This window comes from Colias eurytheme, chromosome 4 (genome assembly GCF_061535395.1).
Source record: "Colias eurytheme isolate Ceu_HAF_F1 chromosome 4, ilColEury1 Martin Lab GWU primary, whole genome shotgun sequence".
Classification (NCBI taxonomy): Eukaryota; Metazoa; Arthropoda; class Insecta; order Lepidoptera; family Pieridae; genus Colias; species Colias eurytheme.
Window position 1 is genome coordinate 9662099 of NC_142983.1, and position 19685 is coordinate 9681783.

At 33.8% G+C, this 19685-nt stretch overlaps 4 protein-coding genes across 6 annotated transcripts; 2 read left to right on the forward strand and 2 right to left on the reverse strand.

Annotated features, from left to right (window-relative positions):
* Positions 1-460: 460 nt before the first annotated feature.
* On the reverse strand, positions 461-3072 carry LOC149909151 (mesoderm induction early response protein 1). The gene has a single exon (XM_090101386.1). It carries the CDS (start codon positions 2864-2866, stop codon positions 1682-1684), a length of 1185 nt encoding a protein of 394 aa, XP_089957512.1. The 5' UTR covers positions 2867-3072; the 3' UTR covers positions 461-1681.
* Positions 3073-3663: 591 nt separating this feature from the next.
* On the forward strand, positions 3664-10716 carry LOC149909152 (Golgi-pH regulating cation channel). Its single transcript, XM_090101389.1, has 11 exons — positions 3664-3910; positions 4135-4195; positions 4368-4456; positions 5292-5459; positions 6201-6350; positions 6912-7087; positions 7483-7590; positions 8632-8850; positions 9461-9581; positions 9855-10002; positions 10398-10716. Exons 1-11 carry the CDS (start codon positions 3812-3814, stop codon positions 10616-10618), a joined length of 1560 nt encoding a protein of 519 aa, XP_089957515.1. The 5' UTR covers positions 3664-3811; the 3' UTR covers positions 10619-10716.
* Positions 10717-10871: 155 nt separating this feature from the next.
* Ced-12 (engulfment and cell motility Ced-12) lies at positions 10872-13499 on the reverse strand. The gene has a single exon (XM_090101387.1). The coding sequence runs from the start codon at positions 13399-13401 to the stop codon at positions 11203-11205; it is 2199 nt and encodes a 732-aa protein (XP_089957513.1). The 5' UTR covers positions 13402-13499; the 3' UTR covers positions 10872-11202.
* Positions 13500-15744: 2245 nt separating this feature from the next.
* Positions 15745-19418, forward strand: LOC149909154 (spondin-1-like). Of its 3 annotated transcripts, none has more exons than XM_090101390.1 (10): positions 15745-16086; positions 16299-16482; positions 16566-16777; positions 16983-17174; positions 17239-17445; positions 17533-17790; positions 17934-18126; positions 18335-18452; positions 18727-18898; positions 19243-19418. In XM_090101390.1, the coding sequence occupies exons 1-10, from the start codon at positions 16084-16086 to the stop codon at positions 19360-19362; spliced, it is 1659 nt and encodes a 552-aa protein (XP_089957516.1). In that variant the 5' UTR covers positions 15745-16083; the 3' UTR covers positions 19363-19418. The 3 variants fall into 3 exon arrangements, with proteins under 3 accessions (XP_089957516.1, XP_089957517.1, XP_089957518.1); XM_090101391.1 differs by having other exon boundaries at positions 18335-18422; positions 19243-19417; XM_090101392.1 differs by lacking the exon at positions 17533-17790.
* Positions 19419-19685: the final 267 nt, after the last annotated feature.

Consider the following 19685-nt stretch of genomic DNA (forward strand, 5'->3'; position numbering starts at 1 on the left):
AGGTATTTCATCTGCGAATGATTTTTCGATTGGTGGTATAATTCTGTGATTAGGAGCGCCTATCCGATTAAGATTATCTAACTACAACTTGATGAAAAATTAAAAGCAAGAATTTATTTTACAATGTTTATTCTTAAATTATTTTTCTCCGAATTTTTACACCATCCATCATTCATGTTATGCATCTTCATTACTTTAGTAATGCTTTAACATCCAATAACAATCCCATCAAACGGTTAACACTCATTAGACATTAACACATACCTACCAAATGTCTAACAATATTGTACAAAACATAAAAAAGCTGTACAATATGTACTTCAAATATATTATTCAAAGTTGTTATAAATTCTAATGATTTTCGGCTTTTCTGGGCACTGTAACAATCGATTCCTGCATCATGTATTTGAATAATCATTATCAAATAAAAAGATATTATATTTACAATCTTAAAATGTTTACAATATAACGAAATTTCTTTTTCATGTATTTTTATTTCAGTACTATTTTAAATTGACAGGACTAATAAGGCATCAAATTATTAATTCTACAAATATTGCCGGTAATTTCGCAATGCTATAGAAATTATTATAATTATTTCCGTGTTAAACATCGCCTAGAGCAACATAGCATCTGCAGTTGCAACTATAAAATTAAAATCAATATGATAAATTGCTTTGATTACTTAAAGTAATGAAAAAGATTAATTATCATAGAATTAAATCATAAATAAAATAATAATTACTTAAGTAAGATATTATTTTCTTATAAGTAAAAATACCCTGGTATTCAAAAAAAAATTTAAATATAATTCTACATAACTAAACATAGTCAAGTGTTATGGTAAAAAGCATGAATAATTAAATACAACACACTGAAATTGAACTTTTCGGTGCTCAAGTTAGTAAGTAGACATGGAATAATATAAAAGGAAAAATAAATAGTGCTCATAATTATAGTAACTTTAAGACTAAGAAAAAAATAACTACAACAAATGTTAGTAAGAATATTATGGTCTCCAAAAAGTAAAATACCCTTATTTATAAATAAGATGTGGAAGAAAAATATGCCAATTAGTGATAACTAGCCTATTCAAAAAACACATTGATAAATTCTACTAAGTTTTGGGTATTTTTATACTTTCTTCTAATGATTGCATATTATGCATAGCTTTTGTGACTGTTATGTTATGTTCTGCCATCCTATTGATGATTTACAAAGCATTTTACACTTATTTTAAATAATGTTAAAGGTCCATAATGCAAAAATAATTTATCATTTAGTATTACACAATTAAATTATTTGTAGGGAACACTTATCTAATCTTGGCCATTATATGCCAACCATAAAAATCTTATTATTGCATTATTTTCACATGAAGTTAATCTTACACATTTCCTTTTCATACAATTTCAATTCAACCAATCAAATCTGTCCATTTCACAATGACAACTAGCTCTGATATGATTTCTTAAAAATTTCAATATTATTATCGTTTTTCCTCCCTCACCCACAGTACTTTTCAATTATTTCTATATAATGCAATATTTACAGTCTATAATGATAAAATATTAAGGCAGGTTTAGTAAAATCCTTCTAGTCATTTAAATTAGTAACTATTTGTACATATGGGGGGCTAATGAGAAATTTCAACATTCTGCTGGAGAATGTACATTATGTATTAGGAAACATTTTCCATTTCTGGTTCACCAGTTGATAATGTCCTGGGAGGTGAGGAGTGGGCTAGCTGTGAAAATACTTCTTTTTCACCCAACGCTAAGGGGTCAGGTTGAGTAGCAGGCGAAGGCACATAAACCATCATTGACGGTGAAACTGGTCTTACCACACTTGTAGCAGTAGCTTCTTGTTCCTCCAAAAACCTGTCCATGTAATCCGTGTGACCTGGATGCAATGTGTACTTCTTCTTTTCCAACCTTGTTTTGTTGGCAAATATATCATGTCTTTCCGTCTTCTTCCAAATATAATAGAACTGGACTAGTTCGCCAACAGACCGTGTTCTGACCTTCTGCTGTCTTATTAAGTGGAAGTCTTTACCATGAATTTTAATACCATTTTCAAAGTTCCTACATTCCTCTTCAGACCACACGTTTGCATGAGCTGGTGTTTGAGAGGATATGCGTCTTCTTCTAAGTGCTTCATCAACATTGTGTCCACACTGTTGCAGAAGGAAAAGAGCTTCTTCGTCATCACGCAATTGCTTGCCCCGTGGAACAGCATCAACGCCTGTACCACAGTTCATTGCACAAATTTTTCTCATATAATCCTCTATCACTTTTTCGTCAATAATATTTGGGTTCCATAATAGTTTGTCCTCATTTTCATATGGTAAAGCATCATCGTAACTGCACAATCCTTCTGGAATACCAGCTTGATAATCACTACCGACCATGATTGTTTTTTTCCAATCATCCTCATCTGGACTATAATCATAGTCGTCTTCTTCTTCTGAAGGCGGTCTGGAACCAGATCGGAGACATCTCGTAGCCTCGGGACTAGCAGTTGTCTCAGTATAAAGCTGCTGCAGAGCTGACTCTGGTTTCTCATTTTCTTCTGGAACTACCTCAGGAGGTTGTTCTGGAATTGACTTATCCATGTTTTTATTATAACCGTATAGAGCGAGTAATTCTTCCAATGGCATATCACCTTCACGCTGCAGGCTATTCAACTCCGCCTTTGGGTCTTGGTGCTCGCCTGCCGCCAAAGCTTCTTCTTCGTCTAATGTTCTCTCGTCGTCGAAATCATTTACCATCATTTCAACAGTAGGCTCGAAGAGGGATTTGTCGTTCCCCACGTCCATACTGGCATCTTGTTCGCTTATATTGGTTACCAGCGCGCAATCTGACATGACTAACACCTCTGACTATGGAGAACGGCGCCTCCAAAACATGACAACTTTTCGACGTTACTGATGTCGTTATATAATATTTCAGACTTAACTTAACAATTTTTGACTTAGTTTTTACATATTAGTACAACAAAAAAAGGAAAATACACTAAACAAAACAAAATATTTTGACACGGAAACTACCACAAATCCAAGGCTGTCGACGGTAGTGTGACCATTTTATAAAATCTAAATACCCAAATTAGTGTAAAAAAATCATGTATAACATTATTGCAAAAATAAATTTAAAAAAAATATGAAACGCATTAAAATATAATAAATTGAGTAAAAACTAACACTTTGTACCAATTCAATCAATATCACCATTTTCATGATTATAATTATCATACAAATTTAATTTTAAAACGCCTCAACTCTAAAGGGTATTACAAGGTTGAGACAATATTATAAAAAAAAATATAATATCAGGAATTATTAAAATTCCTAACGATGCAAATTAATATTTCCTGAAATGATGTCTGCTTTCTTATATAGTAACACTGGTAGTTTGAATACTCGTACCAGACAAAAAGAAACGTTTTAGAATACTGTTAATTAATCACAAAACTATATTTAATTTTATACTTTCAAAACTTAACTAAAATTATTATTATATTTAATTTAGGTTAAAAATTGCAAACTTTGCTTGTAGCAAGCTTGTAGCATTAAAGTAATCCTATCCCCAGGGCGAATCTGTGGAAAATGGAATTACTTTATGACAGTGACAGTTTATAAACGTCATGTTTTAGGAATTAGGAGTCGTCAAGTGTGTTTGATCGAAAAATGTAATAAATTTTTAATGCTAAAAAATATATTTTGTATTTTCCAAGCATTGGAAATATGTTCCGACAATATTTTATAGAGAATAATTAATATAGTTACCCTGTTAGTAGATTAGGTGATACGATGTATGTTTTAAGAACTGTATTTATACTAGTCGTAGCAGCCTTTAGATTTGTTATAAGTTTTTCCGATGTTGGAAAATGGGACTTACTACTTAATGGGGTAAGTGATAACGATTTCATTAAAGGTTCATAAATGGGTTTACTGATTGTTCTGCATGTGTCCAAATTATCGATTTTATACCACCTACCACCTACTCAATATTAAGTTGTACAAATGACTCATTGTAAATTTAAGAATTTTAGTGATAGCGATATCACTCTTCTAACGTCGATAAAGAAAATAAGTGTGTCTAGTACATAGTTTTATTAATAATTTATTTTCAGGAAACCTGTAACTTTACGGTAGCAAAATCATTGTTTAAGGACTCAAAATTAATTATTGTATGTAAGTATTAAATGTGTCACTTTTTTTTAAATCCTAAAACTCGCTTATAATACATAAAAATAAATAGAATATAATGTAATTACTTATTATTTATGTATACTCACTATAAAATAGAAATTGATAAGTTTGTTTGGTGCATATCAAGTGTTTTTCTTATCTAATTAATTTTCAGTACATTGCCAAGAGGCTGCCAATTTAACTGTAGCATATTCTTGGAGGCAGACACCATGTTCTCCAGAATACAACCATTTTTTCGAAAAGGTAAATTACCAAATTTATTATTAAGAAATTATGCGTAAAATCAAATGTATGGCTCTTATTTTTATTCAATTATTAATAGTTTTGAATATTACTTTATAAAACCCTAATATGTACTGATGATAATAACTAATGGAATGTTTAAATAAAAGATAATTTAAAAGATAATAATTAGAGTATGGTATAGTCAATTAACTTAATTGCTTGAAGCAAAACATTGTATGAAATTAATTTAAAACAAAATGTATACTTTTTAAAATAGACATGCTTAAATGGTGGCCTTCAGCCTACTGAACAATCTGTTTCATAGTTCTGAGATTAATAAATATATAATAGAGTATATTTTAGATTAATATAGTAGAGTATATTATTATCTATCACAAAATATCTGAATGCATTAACATTTATATGCAGAATAACTTTACATAAAACTTACTTTTTGTGCTTAAATTAAGTTGATATTTCTTATATAACCAGTCACTGATGTTTTAATTATTATTTTGTTTTTACTGTTCAACTTAACTATCAAAAATTACCTTTAAAATACTTCTACTACACTTTTTACCCCGTCCGATTAGGGCCCTTCTGGCCTCCTCCACTCAAGCGACAGCTCAAGCCGAGGTTCGTGGTCCCCGTCAAGGGGGGACGCCCTTGTGCATGTCGCTACCAGGGTGAACCTTCAGTTCACCCCCGCGTCCGCGTTAAAATGTAGAAGCCCTTCTGGCTAACATTGAGAGACACCACACAAAAAAAAAAAAAAAAAAACACTTTTTAAGTGTCGTTTAGAGATGAGTATTAAATAAATACAATAGTTATAATAATTGTGTATAACTTTCAGCGAATCGTAGACTGCTCAAATGTGGTTGTGCAACCTGTGTTCATAAGTAACCACAGCTCGGCGCAGGCTATAAATGTAGTACAAACAGTGTCGTGCGATGGCAAGAATCCCATTTTTTTCTACAATGAAAAAGATAAAGGATCTGAGGCTGATCAAAGTGTAAAGTCTGTGAGTATTAACATTATCCATACTAATATTATAAATTTTTAGAAATTAACTCTGTCTGTCTGTCTGTTACTCAATCACGCCTAAACTACTGAACCAATTTGCATGAAATTTGGTAAGGAGATATTTTGATACCCGAGAAAGGACATAGGCTACTTTTTATTGCGAAATATGTACAACGGGCGAAGCCGGGGCGGACCACTAGTTTTTAATAAAAAAAAATAAGACCCATATTTATCGGTTTAAAAAGTATCCTATATAAAAAAGAGCGTGTGTGACGAGCACACGAGTCAGAAGTGAAACTTCTTTGGCAAGATTAAAAGATAAACACCAAAATCGTCGCCTTACTCCACAATGAGACGGGTATTGCCATGACGCGACTTTGAAATATTAGTCTCAACGTGCCGAGTTTCACCACAAAAACGTAGTTATTAATGACTGACTTGTTGCTTTGTTATTGAAGTCAGATTGTTGCTGCATTATAAATAACTTCAGAAATCATAAATCTATATATATAAAACTCAAAGGTGACTGATATAGTGATCTATCAACGCACGAAAATTTGGCATGCAGGTAGATGTTAGGACGTAGGCATCCGCTAAGAAAGGATTTCCCGAAATTCTTGCGGGAACGGGGAAAAACGGGGATGCACGTACAAAGTCGTGGGCGGAAGCTAGTTATCTATATTTTAAATTGATAAAGTGTATTTAATCTTTTAAAATTTGTAATTTTTCTACTTTTTAGCTTACTCCATCATTATTAACAGTGGAAAGAGAAGGTGTCTATGTTCTGACCATGTCTGTGAGGAGTAGTGTTAAGTATGAAGCATCAATGCATATTGAAATGGTAGCACCGTCTGGCTATTTGTCCGCGGCTATCTGGCCGTTTTTACCGGTAAGTTGATATATTTCTTTTTTGTTTGATGAAGGAAAAAAAAAGGTGGTCAATGTAAAAAATTATATGATTTTTTTTGAAAATTGTAAAACTTTGTACCTATACATCAAATTATTAATTGTTTTGTTATTAAAATATGTATTACTTATACAACTTATTTTCTAATGTGAATGTTATTTTTAGTACACAATTTTCTTTTGATAGACATGTAAGTGTATCTCGAATCTATTATATCTTACTAGATTAAGATTTATAGTAATTCCTTCATTCTTAAAAAAGTAAAATTCGCCAGTTGTTTCAAATTTATTTTTTATTATTTGATTTTTTGAAGTGAAAACTTCTTTAGCGTCGTTGAGCACTTTTTCTGTAATGGGTATAAAATCTTAAACTCGCGTCAGGACACGTGACCTGATCGAAAAAGCGTAAGACGGATACCATTAAAATATCAAACATGCTCAACGTTATTAATCAAGTTTTCACTTCAGCCGGCACTCCCGGAGTGCAACCCGTCTTTTTTTTTGTGTGTTCTATTCTGAATGTTAATTATTATGTATATTTCAGTTCTTTGGTGTAATGTGCGGTGTGTACGCAGTATTATGTGCGGGTTGGCTGATCGTGTGTGGACTACAATGGCGTGATTTACTAAGAATACAGTATTGGATTGGGGGAGTAGCGTTGCTTGGTATGGTGGAAAGTGCTACGTATTATGGGGTGTATTCGTCGATTAATAGCACTGGGTATGTATGATTTTTTTATTATGATTTATGTAGGCTTTTTGGAAAACTGATTGGAATATTCTCATTTCAAGTAGACTATATATTTTATAAGTATTTTTTTTTACTTACTTGGTATTATCTTTCATTCTCTAACTAAGTATTAAGATTTTTTTTTCAATCATTTATTCAAGGCTTTTGAACGAATGTTCATGACAGCCCCATTGTATTAAGATTATAAAGTACAAATTTTCGGAATGCAAATTTCATAATCCAGACTTTAGAAACTAACTTAAACTATACGGTCTAGTAAATAATTCGACCTAGAACTACTTTTGAAGTATGACATCAAATAAAAAATGCACCCATTCAATTAATTAAATTTAGTCTAAAATAATTGTAATTTAATGTTTCGTCAGTTATTTCAACGCGGGCGTGTTCATGTTCGCCGAGTGGGTGTCGGTGGCCAAGCGTGCGTTGGCTCGCATGCTCGTCATCATCGTGTCGCTTGGCTTTGGGATTGTCAAGTGAGTTTTATTGTTATAATATGGACACAGTACTGATAAATATTGAAGTATTACAGCCCTATTGTTATTAAAAGTTTTCACGTTGTTAACTTATTAACATGTACAACTAATAAGTTGTACAATAGTACATGTTTCTACTCTGTGTAATTTTGGATTGAGTACTTAATTTTTACTACCTCTTATTTTCGATTTCTTAATAAAAAAACACTTTAATTCCTACTATTGTTTCTTTTAGTCTAAACTAGCCTTCCGCCCGCGGCTTCGCCCGCTTTGTCTAAAACATAATAAATTATATAAAGTACTAAAACTTTCCTCTTGAATCACTCTATCTATTAAAAAAAAACCGCATCAAAATCCGTTGCGTAGTTTTAAAGATTTAAGCATACTTAGGGCTCCCACACATAAACACGATACGACGTCGCGTCGTACAACGATGCGGCGTCGTTTCACGCGCGAGTGGTCTTCGCACACGCGGCCTCCGAAGGAGGCTGCGTGAGGGATGCTGTTCAGGACGATTCGTCCTCTGCAGCAGGTTGCTGGCGCCGCCCGCTAATACGGGCGGGTTACTGGGAGGACGAATCGCCCTGTATCGTTTCACGATAAGGGCTCCCACACATAAACACGATACGACGCCGCATCGTTGTACGACGCGACGTCGTATCGTGTTTATGTGTAGGAGCCCATAGGGACATAGGGACAGAGAAATCGACTTTGTTTTATACTATGTAGTGATGATATCCAACTATGACATTACATTTCACGCTGACACATTTTTTTCCATCCAGTGTTTTTCCCGCCAATTTAATTTTTTTCTATACTTTTTCAGTCGCATTTTTTTAAACTTCCCGCCTTTTTATTTTTTAAAGTGAAACTTTTATTACATGGTCTCAAACTTTTTGGTCTGTGTAGCGCATGTCGCGTGACGGTCGGCTGCCGAGTAGGTATAAAGCAAGTTTCACTTTTACCGTGGTTTCATAAAACCACACAACATTTTTAATCTTCCGGCCTTATATTTGTCTTTGATTTTTTTTTTCCAACCAGGCCGAGGCTCGGTCCCGCGCTCCAACGGGTACTCGGCACGGGTGCTCTATGGGCTTTACTAGCTAGTATAGACGCGTGGCTCCGCTTGCACCACAAGGCGGATGATTCTAATAGGGACTTGTTGCTATCTGAGGCGCCGCTCTCGTTGTTGGACAGCGCCATCTGTTGGTGGGTGTTCGTGTCGTTAGCGCATACGATGCGCACGCTGCAACTGAGGAGGTGAGTTTATGTATATTTTAGTGTTAAGTTGTGTTGAAGCACACCCCGGACACTCCATACAAAATTATCGTTTTGACAGTCACACTGTAGAGACTGCAAATGTGTGTGTTAACGCTTTATGGTTGGCACATTTGTGACTAGCGTAAAAAAAAATTCGCGTTTTTCTGATGAAATACATCCGTAAACAGCACAATATCTAACCATTTTCTACGAAAAACGATAATCACAAATCCAAAATAAAAAAAAATACTTTAAGTCAATTTGATTAATGTTGTCAATCTTCGTTGCGTATCGTCCTTGCAGAAAAATGTGGCCCATTTTAATCACGATCGTGCGGGGTGAGGTAAGTTTAATTTTGGCGGGAGGCGGAATGTCCGTTCTGTAGCGTTTAGCTACTATTATGTATAAGTGTGTAGTAGTAATAAAAAAAAAATATCATTTTGTCGTCCGTATTTTAGGCACTGCGTACAAATTCGATTGAAACTAGTCAAGTGTGCTCAATATATATTATAGTATTTCATCTTTTATGATAACTCACTATATATGTATAGAGAAACTGTATATGATGATGTATGATGTAGAATGTGCTAAAATCCTTATTTTGTTCCAGGAATGCAATAAAGCTGGCCTTGTACAGATATTTCACAAACACGCTAATATTCGCTGTCATTGCATCTGTGATATTTATGCTCTACACCCTTAAATCGTACAGGATTCTATTTTGTATTACGGTAAGTACAGTAGTGATTCAGATAGTGATTTGTTCCTATACAATTTTAGAAATATCACGAATCATCATAAATTTACCACTATTGCTGTACGTTCAGAACAAATGGTGGCATTTTTTTATCGTAAAGAAACTTAACTAAATATTAATACTATTTTCAACTGACTTCAAAAAAGAGGAGTATTCAATTCGACTGTATTATTTATTTGTTACCTTTTTTAGTTTTGCCAAATTGAAAGACGTTTATTTTTTTGTCTAAAAACAATAATTGTTACAGGATTGGAAGGAAGTATGGATGGATGAAGCGTTCTGGCACATTCTATTCGCTTGTGTGCTCGCGGCTATCATGGTACTGTGGCGGCCGACGAACAACAACCAGCGGTATGCGTTCACACCGCTACTAGACAATGCTGAAGATGATGAGGGTAGGTGGAAATATATTTTTTTTGCATTTTTTGTGTAGGTTTGGTAAGAAGTATGGATGGAAGCGGCGTTCGCAAATTTAAACTTTATTTTTGATAATTTAACAACCAAGGAATTGTGCTGAAGAAATTTTGCAATGAAAAGTTTATATTATGCTTTAAGTGTGTTGTCATTCATAGTTTTTGTAACGGCAAAGAAGTATTTAACAAGATTTTGTTCATTACGATATTTATTTTTTCTAATAAAATGTGTGCGTGGAAAAACAAACGGCCAAAAGAATCTTCACGTCATTATCTCAGTTACAAATTGGAGTCAGTTGTAATTAGGTAAAAATAAGTAAACAATTTTTATTTTTATTTTTTATAAGTAAACAATTATTACTATTTTGTTTCAACAGATGAAGAAGAACAATTCGTGAACGACGCTTACGGGGTCAAAATGCGCGGCACAAGTATTAGCGAACCTTCAGATAATCGCGATCTTCCAGAACCGAACACAACTTCACTCGACTCAGACTTACGATGGGTTGAAGAAAATATACCTACTAGCACATTACCATTATTAGATTCTGATGAAGAAATAATAAACACCAAGTTTGAGGTGTCAAAGATGCAATAAATATAGTATTATTAATTAAACGTGACTGTGTATTGGTGTTTTTTTTTTACCTGTTGTAGGCAAAGTGTAAATGTTATAAATAAAGATATAAATGAGTATGACATTCTTTTCATCATCATGTCTTGGTTGGGATTTTTATTTATTTACTTGTATACAAATTTAGCTTTCAATATTTTGTACTTATCTTTTAAATATATTATTCACTAGAAAATTAAGGATCATACTAAATATGTCAGAAATAAAAATAAAATAATATTCTTAAACATTTATTTTTTTAGATATGGTAATAATTGTCTTTGGTATATTCAAATATACTTCCAAAAGATTATAAGCTTGAATTAAAGTACATAATGATTCAATATACATTTAAAATAATTAAAACATCACTTATACACAAAAAAATATCTAATAAACAATAAAATAATTGATAATTAATAATTATAATAATTATTTTGTCATTTTAAATGTAATCCTATGTAATGTATTAAATAAAATATCTGGTCCAAATTATGCCTTCTAAAGCACATACATATTTGTGCATATTAAATATAGTTAATATTATTTACAATAAATAATACTGATAATTAATTGTTCTCATAATAAAAGTCATAGTCTTCTGGTTCTGGTGGAATTTGTGGTGGGTCCTGTGGAATGTCGATACCTTCGGCGTCAAGCAATCGAACTTTGATATCCATAGATAGCAGCGTCTCTAAATCATTCTCATACGATTTACTCGTCATCTTTTCTTTAAGCAAAGCATTTATGCCATCTGTCCAGTAATCAAAGATCTGTTCATCTGGAGCGACAAAGTCCAATGATGGAACTTCGGCAGCCTTCAGTATTAAAGAGAACGCCAAATGAGGGCTACTTATTTTGCCCTTCAAGTCTTTCATGTGTGGACAATCTTTGCCAACCACAACACATTTAATATCAGCAACTGCTAACTTAGAGCCAAGTTCTTCCAAACTCGGTGTGCTCTTTTCGTCACACTCTCCATAGTGCAATATTTTATGGTTCGGCGACAGACGCACAAACCAAAATTTATCTTTTCTATTGATTTTCATGTACTTCTTAAATCTTGTTCCTCCAACAAGCACTCCCAGACGTTGCTGCTGAATTAAATCTATTATTTCAGGGGTGATCTTCTCTTTCAATTCAACAATGGGTCTTGCATGGGATTCCCATACTTCTCTGTTTGTTCGTTCTTGTTGCCACAAGTGTGTTATTTCGTTGTAAGTTAGTTCTTTAACCTTCTGTCGGAATTTGTCAAATCCTTTTGGCGCAGCTGCCAATGCTCTCGTAATTTGCTCTCTCACAACGCTTAGTACTTTAATAAAGTCTTCGGTGGTCGCTCTCATTTCTTTCCAAGTCTTATTCAACAATACAATGCAAATACAAAATAGCTCTTCGAAGGGATGGTCATGAGTGAAAAATAATGGATGATAAGTTTGGCCTTGCTCACTGGGAGATTCACCAATGTGCAATATCTCACATAACAGCTTGACTAATTCAACGCTTGTTTTACCAAATGGACATTCTTGTTCATCTGCTCTGCAACTATTCCTCAATACAATCTTTGTGTAATCTTCCCTGTAATTCCTTGCAAAATACAGCATACAATCTAATGCCAACACTCCAGGTGGTATTTCATTAAAATCCTTTATTGGATCTATTTCACATTTGAAGCCAAGTTTCTTGAAGTCTTTGGTCAAGCTCCCACCTTGCCTTCTTGTTGTTACTTCAATATTTGTGTTGTTGTCACTTTCAAATGCATATTTTCTAAGCTCTTTTATTTTTTCTTGCGATTCCTGCTCTTGGACATCAGCTCTTTGCCGCATTCTTGGTTCTAAGAGACCCAAGGTTAAAGTCTGCAGTACATAGAGCTGATGTGCCAATTCTGTACCCAATGCTTCCTTAGATACATTCTTTGTAATAAGATTTTCATATATTTTATTGCGTACTTGTTTGGAGCATAATGTTGCAGCAATCGTTTTTCTTTTAGTCAAATCTGCTTTGGAGAAGATTGCATTTATAAGGGCTATGGCATTTTGTTGGATCACTCTGTCGGAGTTCTCTAAATGGGAAATCAAACTCGGAATAGTTATTTCTTTTTCAACATGGGAATTCTTCCCAGAGCTATTCAATACAATATTTTCGAGTATAGATAGACAGGACTGGATGATCTTAGGATCCTGTGTGTTAGTTTGATTGCTTACAAAACTGACAACTTTGTTGATAAACTGATTTTCTAAAATATCCCATGATATAATTCCATGGTCCATCAATTCAACAAAAGTGACTAACGCGTATTTTAATGCACTACCTTTGAATTTTCCTGTTTCAATGTTGCTTATAATGAGAGACAATCCTTTTTTATTAATAAATTCCAGTGCAAAAGTTAAATCGCTGCTTACAGTAGATAACTTCGTCAGGGCAGTACATTGCTCGGGTTCTGTACCTGTATTTATTTTGGCCAATATATCTTGAACCGTCTTTGCGGGAGACTGTTCAAGTCGTAACACTGATCCATTCTTAATTTCATTCCTATTCTTTTCCGTGATGTAATTTTGATTGTTGCTTTCAGAGAACTGTAGTGCATAATTGGAAGGGTCTGGGAGGCCCCACGCCTTACAGAGCAGTTGAATGATACTCGACAGAGGCTGACTTTGGTCAAACTCTATCAACTGTGGCACCTTATCAGGCGCATTTAGCATTTCCACCGCGATCTTCAGTATAGTGGAATCTTTCGTCGCCGACGGCATTTTTATTGGCTTTACAGACATTTATTCACCATTTGACAATAAACTTCCTGGACACGAACGCGCAGAATAGATTATGGAAAGGAAACAAATCAGCCCGAAAAACATTAAACAGAGATGACTTTGAAGTTTGACAATAGAAAATTCTATTTGACAGGCATCGCATTGACATTAGTTTACAGATGATCACGTTTAGTAATCATTTAAAAACTGTATTGAATGAAATTTAAATTACTAGAAATTAATGGATCATTCAGCTATTTTCCTTTCCAGGATACGTATTCCAGGATAGAAGTCCTCTCTTCTATAATGTGACCACCAGTGTCGGAAGTCACTACGCATCATTGCGTCAATTTATAACGTACATAATATGTCCGTTTAAAAACAGACGAGTTGTTACTTGTTCCGTTTCACGTTTGCTAATAGAAATGATTTACGAACAAATTAAGACAAACGAAACTAATAATTTTCCCTAGTTCTTCTCTTCTTCTTCTGCGTGCTTCATAGACAAAAAATATTTAAGTAACTCCTTATTTTTGATAATGTAGCTAGCAAATTCTTAATTTTTTTTTAACCCTTAAATTGATTTCGTCAGTTTTAAAGGACATAGTATTTACACACATGCTGGCGCTGTTATAGCAGACCTAAGCTTTGCTAATCGGTATATTGGGAAGGTACTAGCTATGTCCTTCGCGTACATGTAGGTTTTTTTACCAAAGCGAAGTACAGTCGCGAATGGTGACCATTTGAAAATTTCAAAAAACGGATCTCTTGACTCTCCCGATAAAATTGATAATAACTGTAAGTATTTTGGCTATTTTGCTTATAATGTTATATTATTAGTTAGAATACGATTGTAAGTATAGTATTTTGACATAATTTTTACATATTTTACAATATTTGGAATACAAATCTTAGTTTATATACGATGTCCCATAAAACGGACGTTGACAACTTGGAGTATATACTAGGGTATTCTTCACATGTCCTATGTAACGGACGTTGCCAATAAGGCCCTCCATTTTCAACGTCATCATTTTGATATATTTTTCTCTATTTTTTATATGTTTTAGAGGAGCATGACTTGGCAATCAATAAAAAATTCCCTCCCTACCTCTGGCGGAAGCTGAAGAGTCTGGCGTTGAGTTGAGATGACGATTTTGAAGAAAATGTAGACCTACGGGAGTGATTTCACTATGATAACAGTGTCAATCATTTACCCCCAGCACCATACCTTCGGAATTATACGACATATTGATTTGAGACACAATGAAGACCCAAAAAGCCAGAATTTTTACCATCAACAAAAATTATTGCTGCAGAATTACAGCCATTACATGCGGTGCGAGATGAATCTTCCCTACTTCTCAGTAGTTCTTCAGCCACAGCATGATGTTACTTACCAGAAATACCACCCAATGTTTGAAAATTTAAATAATAATACCTTACAAATTAAAAAACTGGCAGAAAATGGATATAATATATGCCAAAGAAACCAAAAAAAAGCGATTTAAATTTCCTGTTTGTTTTGGTACCTCAAGCATGGTATACGACTTCTTTGCATACGATGAAGCAAACACATTTCAATCTGTACAACATAAGGAATGGGAAGAGGACTTTCTTGGTGTATTAGATAAGTTCTCAGGCTATGTAATACTATTTCTATTCCAATTCTTAGCATATTCTTAGGCTGTGATTTTTGGTAGTGTCGTTTTTTAAAATCCATTATTTTTAACGATATCGTTAAAGTTTTAACCAACATTTTAAGACAGATGTTTGAAAAGCTTATTCTAGATCGTTCATAATTATAATTTGATAATAATTTTGAATTACAGAGTTGAAAATGTGCATTGTATTCATGTACCACGGTTGCAGGAATAATGTGCAATGTCCGTTATATGTGACGGTTCGAACATGTACATATAATTGGCAATGTCCGTTTTTTGTGACATAGTGAAAACAATAGAAAAAATTAAAATTTTTAATTTTTTTTTTTCATTTTCCTCTTTTCTATCCTAATTCCAACACATCCTCCAAATTTGGACATTATAAACACAAGTTATCTAGGGGTGACAATTTAAGGGTTAATGAAACCCCTTCATAACGATAACAGTATAAACTATTAACAGCGAATATTGAATAAAAAAACGTTAATGTACCTAATAAAAATAAAAAATGTATGCGTGTACTAGAGTACACACGTAAGAAGTGAAACTTCTTTATGACCTTAAAAATGTCACGAGTATGGCGTAACGCAAAAATGTCACGCGTACGGCGTAACGCAAAAATGTCACGCCTACGGCGTAACGCAAAAATGTTACACTAAATTTTTGTCCAACCCCGATAAAGAAGTTTCACTTCAAAAATTATTCAAACCTGAAATTATTATAAATCCTGATATCATTTTTTATGGATAATCGTAAAAACTTTAATAAATAATTAATATGCAATGTTGTTGTCTTCTTTATACGCAGCATACAGAATACGACCTCAAAATATAAACAAGTATCCAACTATTAACTAATGGGGTCACAATGAAAAAGATCTGCAATATCTCATGTCCTAAGCACTTATCAATCATTTAAAAATGTAACCCGATACTCTTCTTATTTCATGTCACGGATCTTCTCATCAGACTTTATACAGCTTCCTTTTCAGTTAAAATGGTCATTCTTATGAGCAGCATTAAGGCGGTCACACCTCATTATGGTAAGAGACATTTTCAATATAATTTAGGTACCTATAGTTTTTTTTTAGTGTTGAGTTTTTTAAGGCATTATCTATCAAGTGCGTATCTATAAGTGATTATTAAATTATTTTTCTAATTTTAAAGAAGACCGTAAATAGTGGCCACGTGGTAAAATAAACTTAATATTATTATTTGGTAAGAAATATCCAGAAAATATATTAACTTCTTGCAGATAAAAGACGTCATGCCAGGGCCAATTATATGGGTTTTATTTTTACTACTACAAGAGGGTTTTACCTTCCGCTGTGAACGCAGACCTTATGGATCGCTCACACAACCATCGGCACCAGATGGCAGATTTAAGTTGGTTGTTGAAGGAGCTGACGATAGTTACATGCCAGATCAACTTTATATTGGTACATATTATTTATTTATAAATTATGCAAAGCAGAATTTAAAAGTAACGACTCGTATTCTTAGGTCAATGTATTTTTTGCAGTTAAAGTAACAGAAACGGATGGCGAATCTAGGTTTATAGGTTTTATGATATCTGCTGAAGGTGATATAAAACAGGATCCCAAAAATCCGAGGAAGATAATAGCTCTCTCACCAGGCGACTTGAGGCCACAAAACTTGTTCTCGGCGAAATTCAGTGATCGCTGTCTCAATTCTGTGGAACACGCTTCTGCTACTCCGAAATCTGTTGTTGAGGTAAGTAATAAAACTCCTTTAAAAAAATGCTCTACTATTTCTTGATTTTGTTGTTTTACTTAAAGCTATTTATTTTATAACCGTCTTAGGTCGGTATTATTTTCGCTGTGAAATGGCTATCGCTGTGAAATGGCTATCTCTGTATAAATGGCCCTCTATATGAAGGGATAGTATTAATTTTCAATTCAATTATAATGTTTTGTAGGTTTATTGGCAAGCACCTCCATCAGGAAATGGATGTGTTACGCTCCGAGCGATGGTCGCTGAGAATGAAGAAGAATGGTATGAAGATGGAGCGCCATTATCTTTAAAATTATGTGAGGATATGCGGCAACCAGACGACGTTACGCCTCAACTAAATTACGAATGTGATATTTGTGACGAGGCAAAATATGAGGTAATTTTTGTCACTTACAATAAAAAACATATAACCAGATTTCATAAATTATGTTACCTTGTAGATTTCTTTTACTGGAATTTGGTCGAGAAATACTCACCCACGTCTCTATCCTGAAAATGATTGGATTCCAAAGTACAGTGACCTTGTTGGAGCATCCCATGCTATAGATTTTTTCCTCTGGGCTCCTGGTTCTCTAGCTACTGATGGACTAAAAGAAATGGCAGAATATACGAATACATCTAAATTAGAACTGGAAATACGTGAAAAGGTAAAGATTTGATTGCATAGAGACTCTGTTTCTTTCCCATGCTACGTACTTTTTGCTTTTATTCTAATTGGTGATCATTTCATGTAGATAGGTGATGGTGTAAGAACGTTAATAAAAGGAAAAGGACATGGATACCGTAAAATGAATAATCCAACTTACGCCTTCTTTCGTGCTGATAAAACTAACCATCTCGTAACTGCTGCTATTGGTCTGCACCCGTCACCTGACTGGTTTCTTGGAGTCAGCAGATTTGAGCTTTGTCAAAAGGATAATACGTGGTTACCAGAACGGGAGTTGAATTTGTATCCTTGGGATGCAGGAACTGATAGTGGTGTATCTTATGAGGTATTTTAATCGTATTTTTTTAAGGATCAGTTTGATAAATTACCAATATATAATTGTGTGCACTGAACAAAGATCATATTTTTATTACCTATTGCTTTGTGAACAGGATCTTATACGTTTTGATGTTTTTAATTTCTTTGTAGTCGGGAAATTTCCCCACCTTTCCTCAAGATTCTATATCACGCGTACAAACTAGTTCTTATGATAAGAACTCGCCATTTTACGAAATGGACATGAAGGATCTGCATCCATTTGGGAAATTACACATTAAACTAATAAAAACTTATCAAAAGGAGTGTGAGAGTGAGAAGGAATCTGAAACAGAGCCATCTACAGGTATATCATATATTCATGGTTTGATTGTTCTTATCCAGGAAACTAATAAAATATAAGTTATATTCTTTAAAAAATATGAACTGCATCAGAATGGCAAACAATATCAAAAGCTTTGATATTACTTACTACATAGTTTCAAATTTAATATGAATAAAAGTTTAAGTCATTTCTGTCACACCTTAATAACTATCACATTTTATGTCAATAGATGAAACAACAACAACATCAACCACTGTTACCGAAGAAACAGAAGAACCCGGTGAAGAGAGACCTTCGGAACCAGACGAGCCTTCCAGGTATCAATACACAGATTCTGAGCATCGTGGGTGAGCGTCAGTTAGTTATTTATCAAACTACCCGCCAATTGACGGTGAGGGTATTCTTTCTCTTTATCGGTCTTCCTGTTGATCCTATTAAATACGTAAGCCATTAAGAGATTTCAAAAAAGGGTAAAATAATATTATCAATGATGTTATATTATGCCGTATAATGCGGAGAACAATTGCATAATTGAAGTAAGACAAAAGAAAGAAGGTGTGACAAAACTAGCTTAAAAAGCATAACCATCTAAAGCTTCTATAAAAATATCACATATTATAGTGAAGCGCCTCTAGTCACGGACCCAGAGTCGTCAGAAGACTGTCCAATGACGCAATGGCTGGAGTGGGGCCCGTGTGAGGGGCCATGTGAAGGCGACAGGGTGGTGGGTTACCAGTCAAGAGAACGGTTCCACTTGGTTGATGGGGTGGCTGTTGAGAAATATGATCCTAATGTAAGTTTATCGTTATAGTTTGCTCTACCTCCTTCAATACTATTGTAAAATATAAAATTATTGGAGGTAGTTAAACAAAATGAAATAAGGAAAATCTTTCTTTTCGTATTTATAAAGCCAATCATTCTTAATAAATAATTTTCAAGTAAATATTTAGGTTCATATTAGCACAATATTAGTGTTGAAATCATTCTGAATTCAAAGTTACTCTTTAAAAAATAGTGCTAACAAAAGCCACCCAAACGTATTTTCGGTAAAGCACGAGAACGGGACACTGTAGTTATGCTTAGGTCTACATGCAGCTCTAGTTTCTGATAAGTTATATAATAAAATTCGCGTTGCAGGTGGATCCTTCAACAAGAAAAGAAGTTCCAAGGTTTTGCAAAAACCATTACGAAGACTTCGAAAGAAGAGAATGTGAAGATGATTGCATTGACTTGAAAGATAGTAACGAAGTGCGATAATAATATAAAGATAAAATAGGAGCTTACACTACTTGTAATTGTAATAAATAGGTACAGTTATACTTACAAAGAGTTTCACTTAAATAGGTACGTAAGTAGTATGTATGTATGATATACATATAATATTATATAGAGTTCTAAATAAATTGTACGCTATTTTAACCGTTTTATTTTTACTTGTTTGAATTTGAATCCTTCTCTTTATTCTTTACTAGCTTTCCGCCTGCGTTTTCAAAGAAAAACCAGCATAGTTCCTGTTCCCGTGGGATTTCCTGGATAAAACCTAGGACCTAGCCTATGTTGCTCAGTGAAGATGCAGCTTT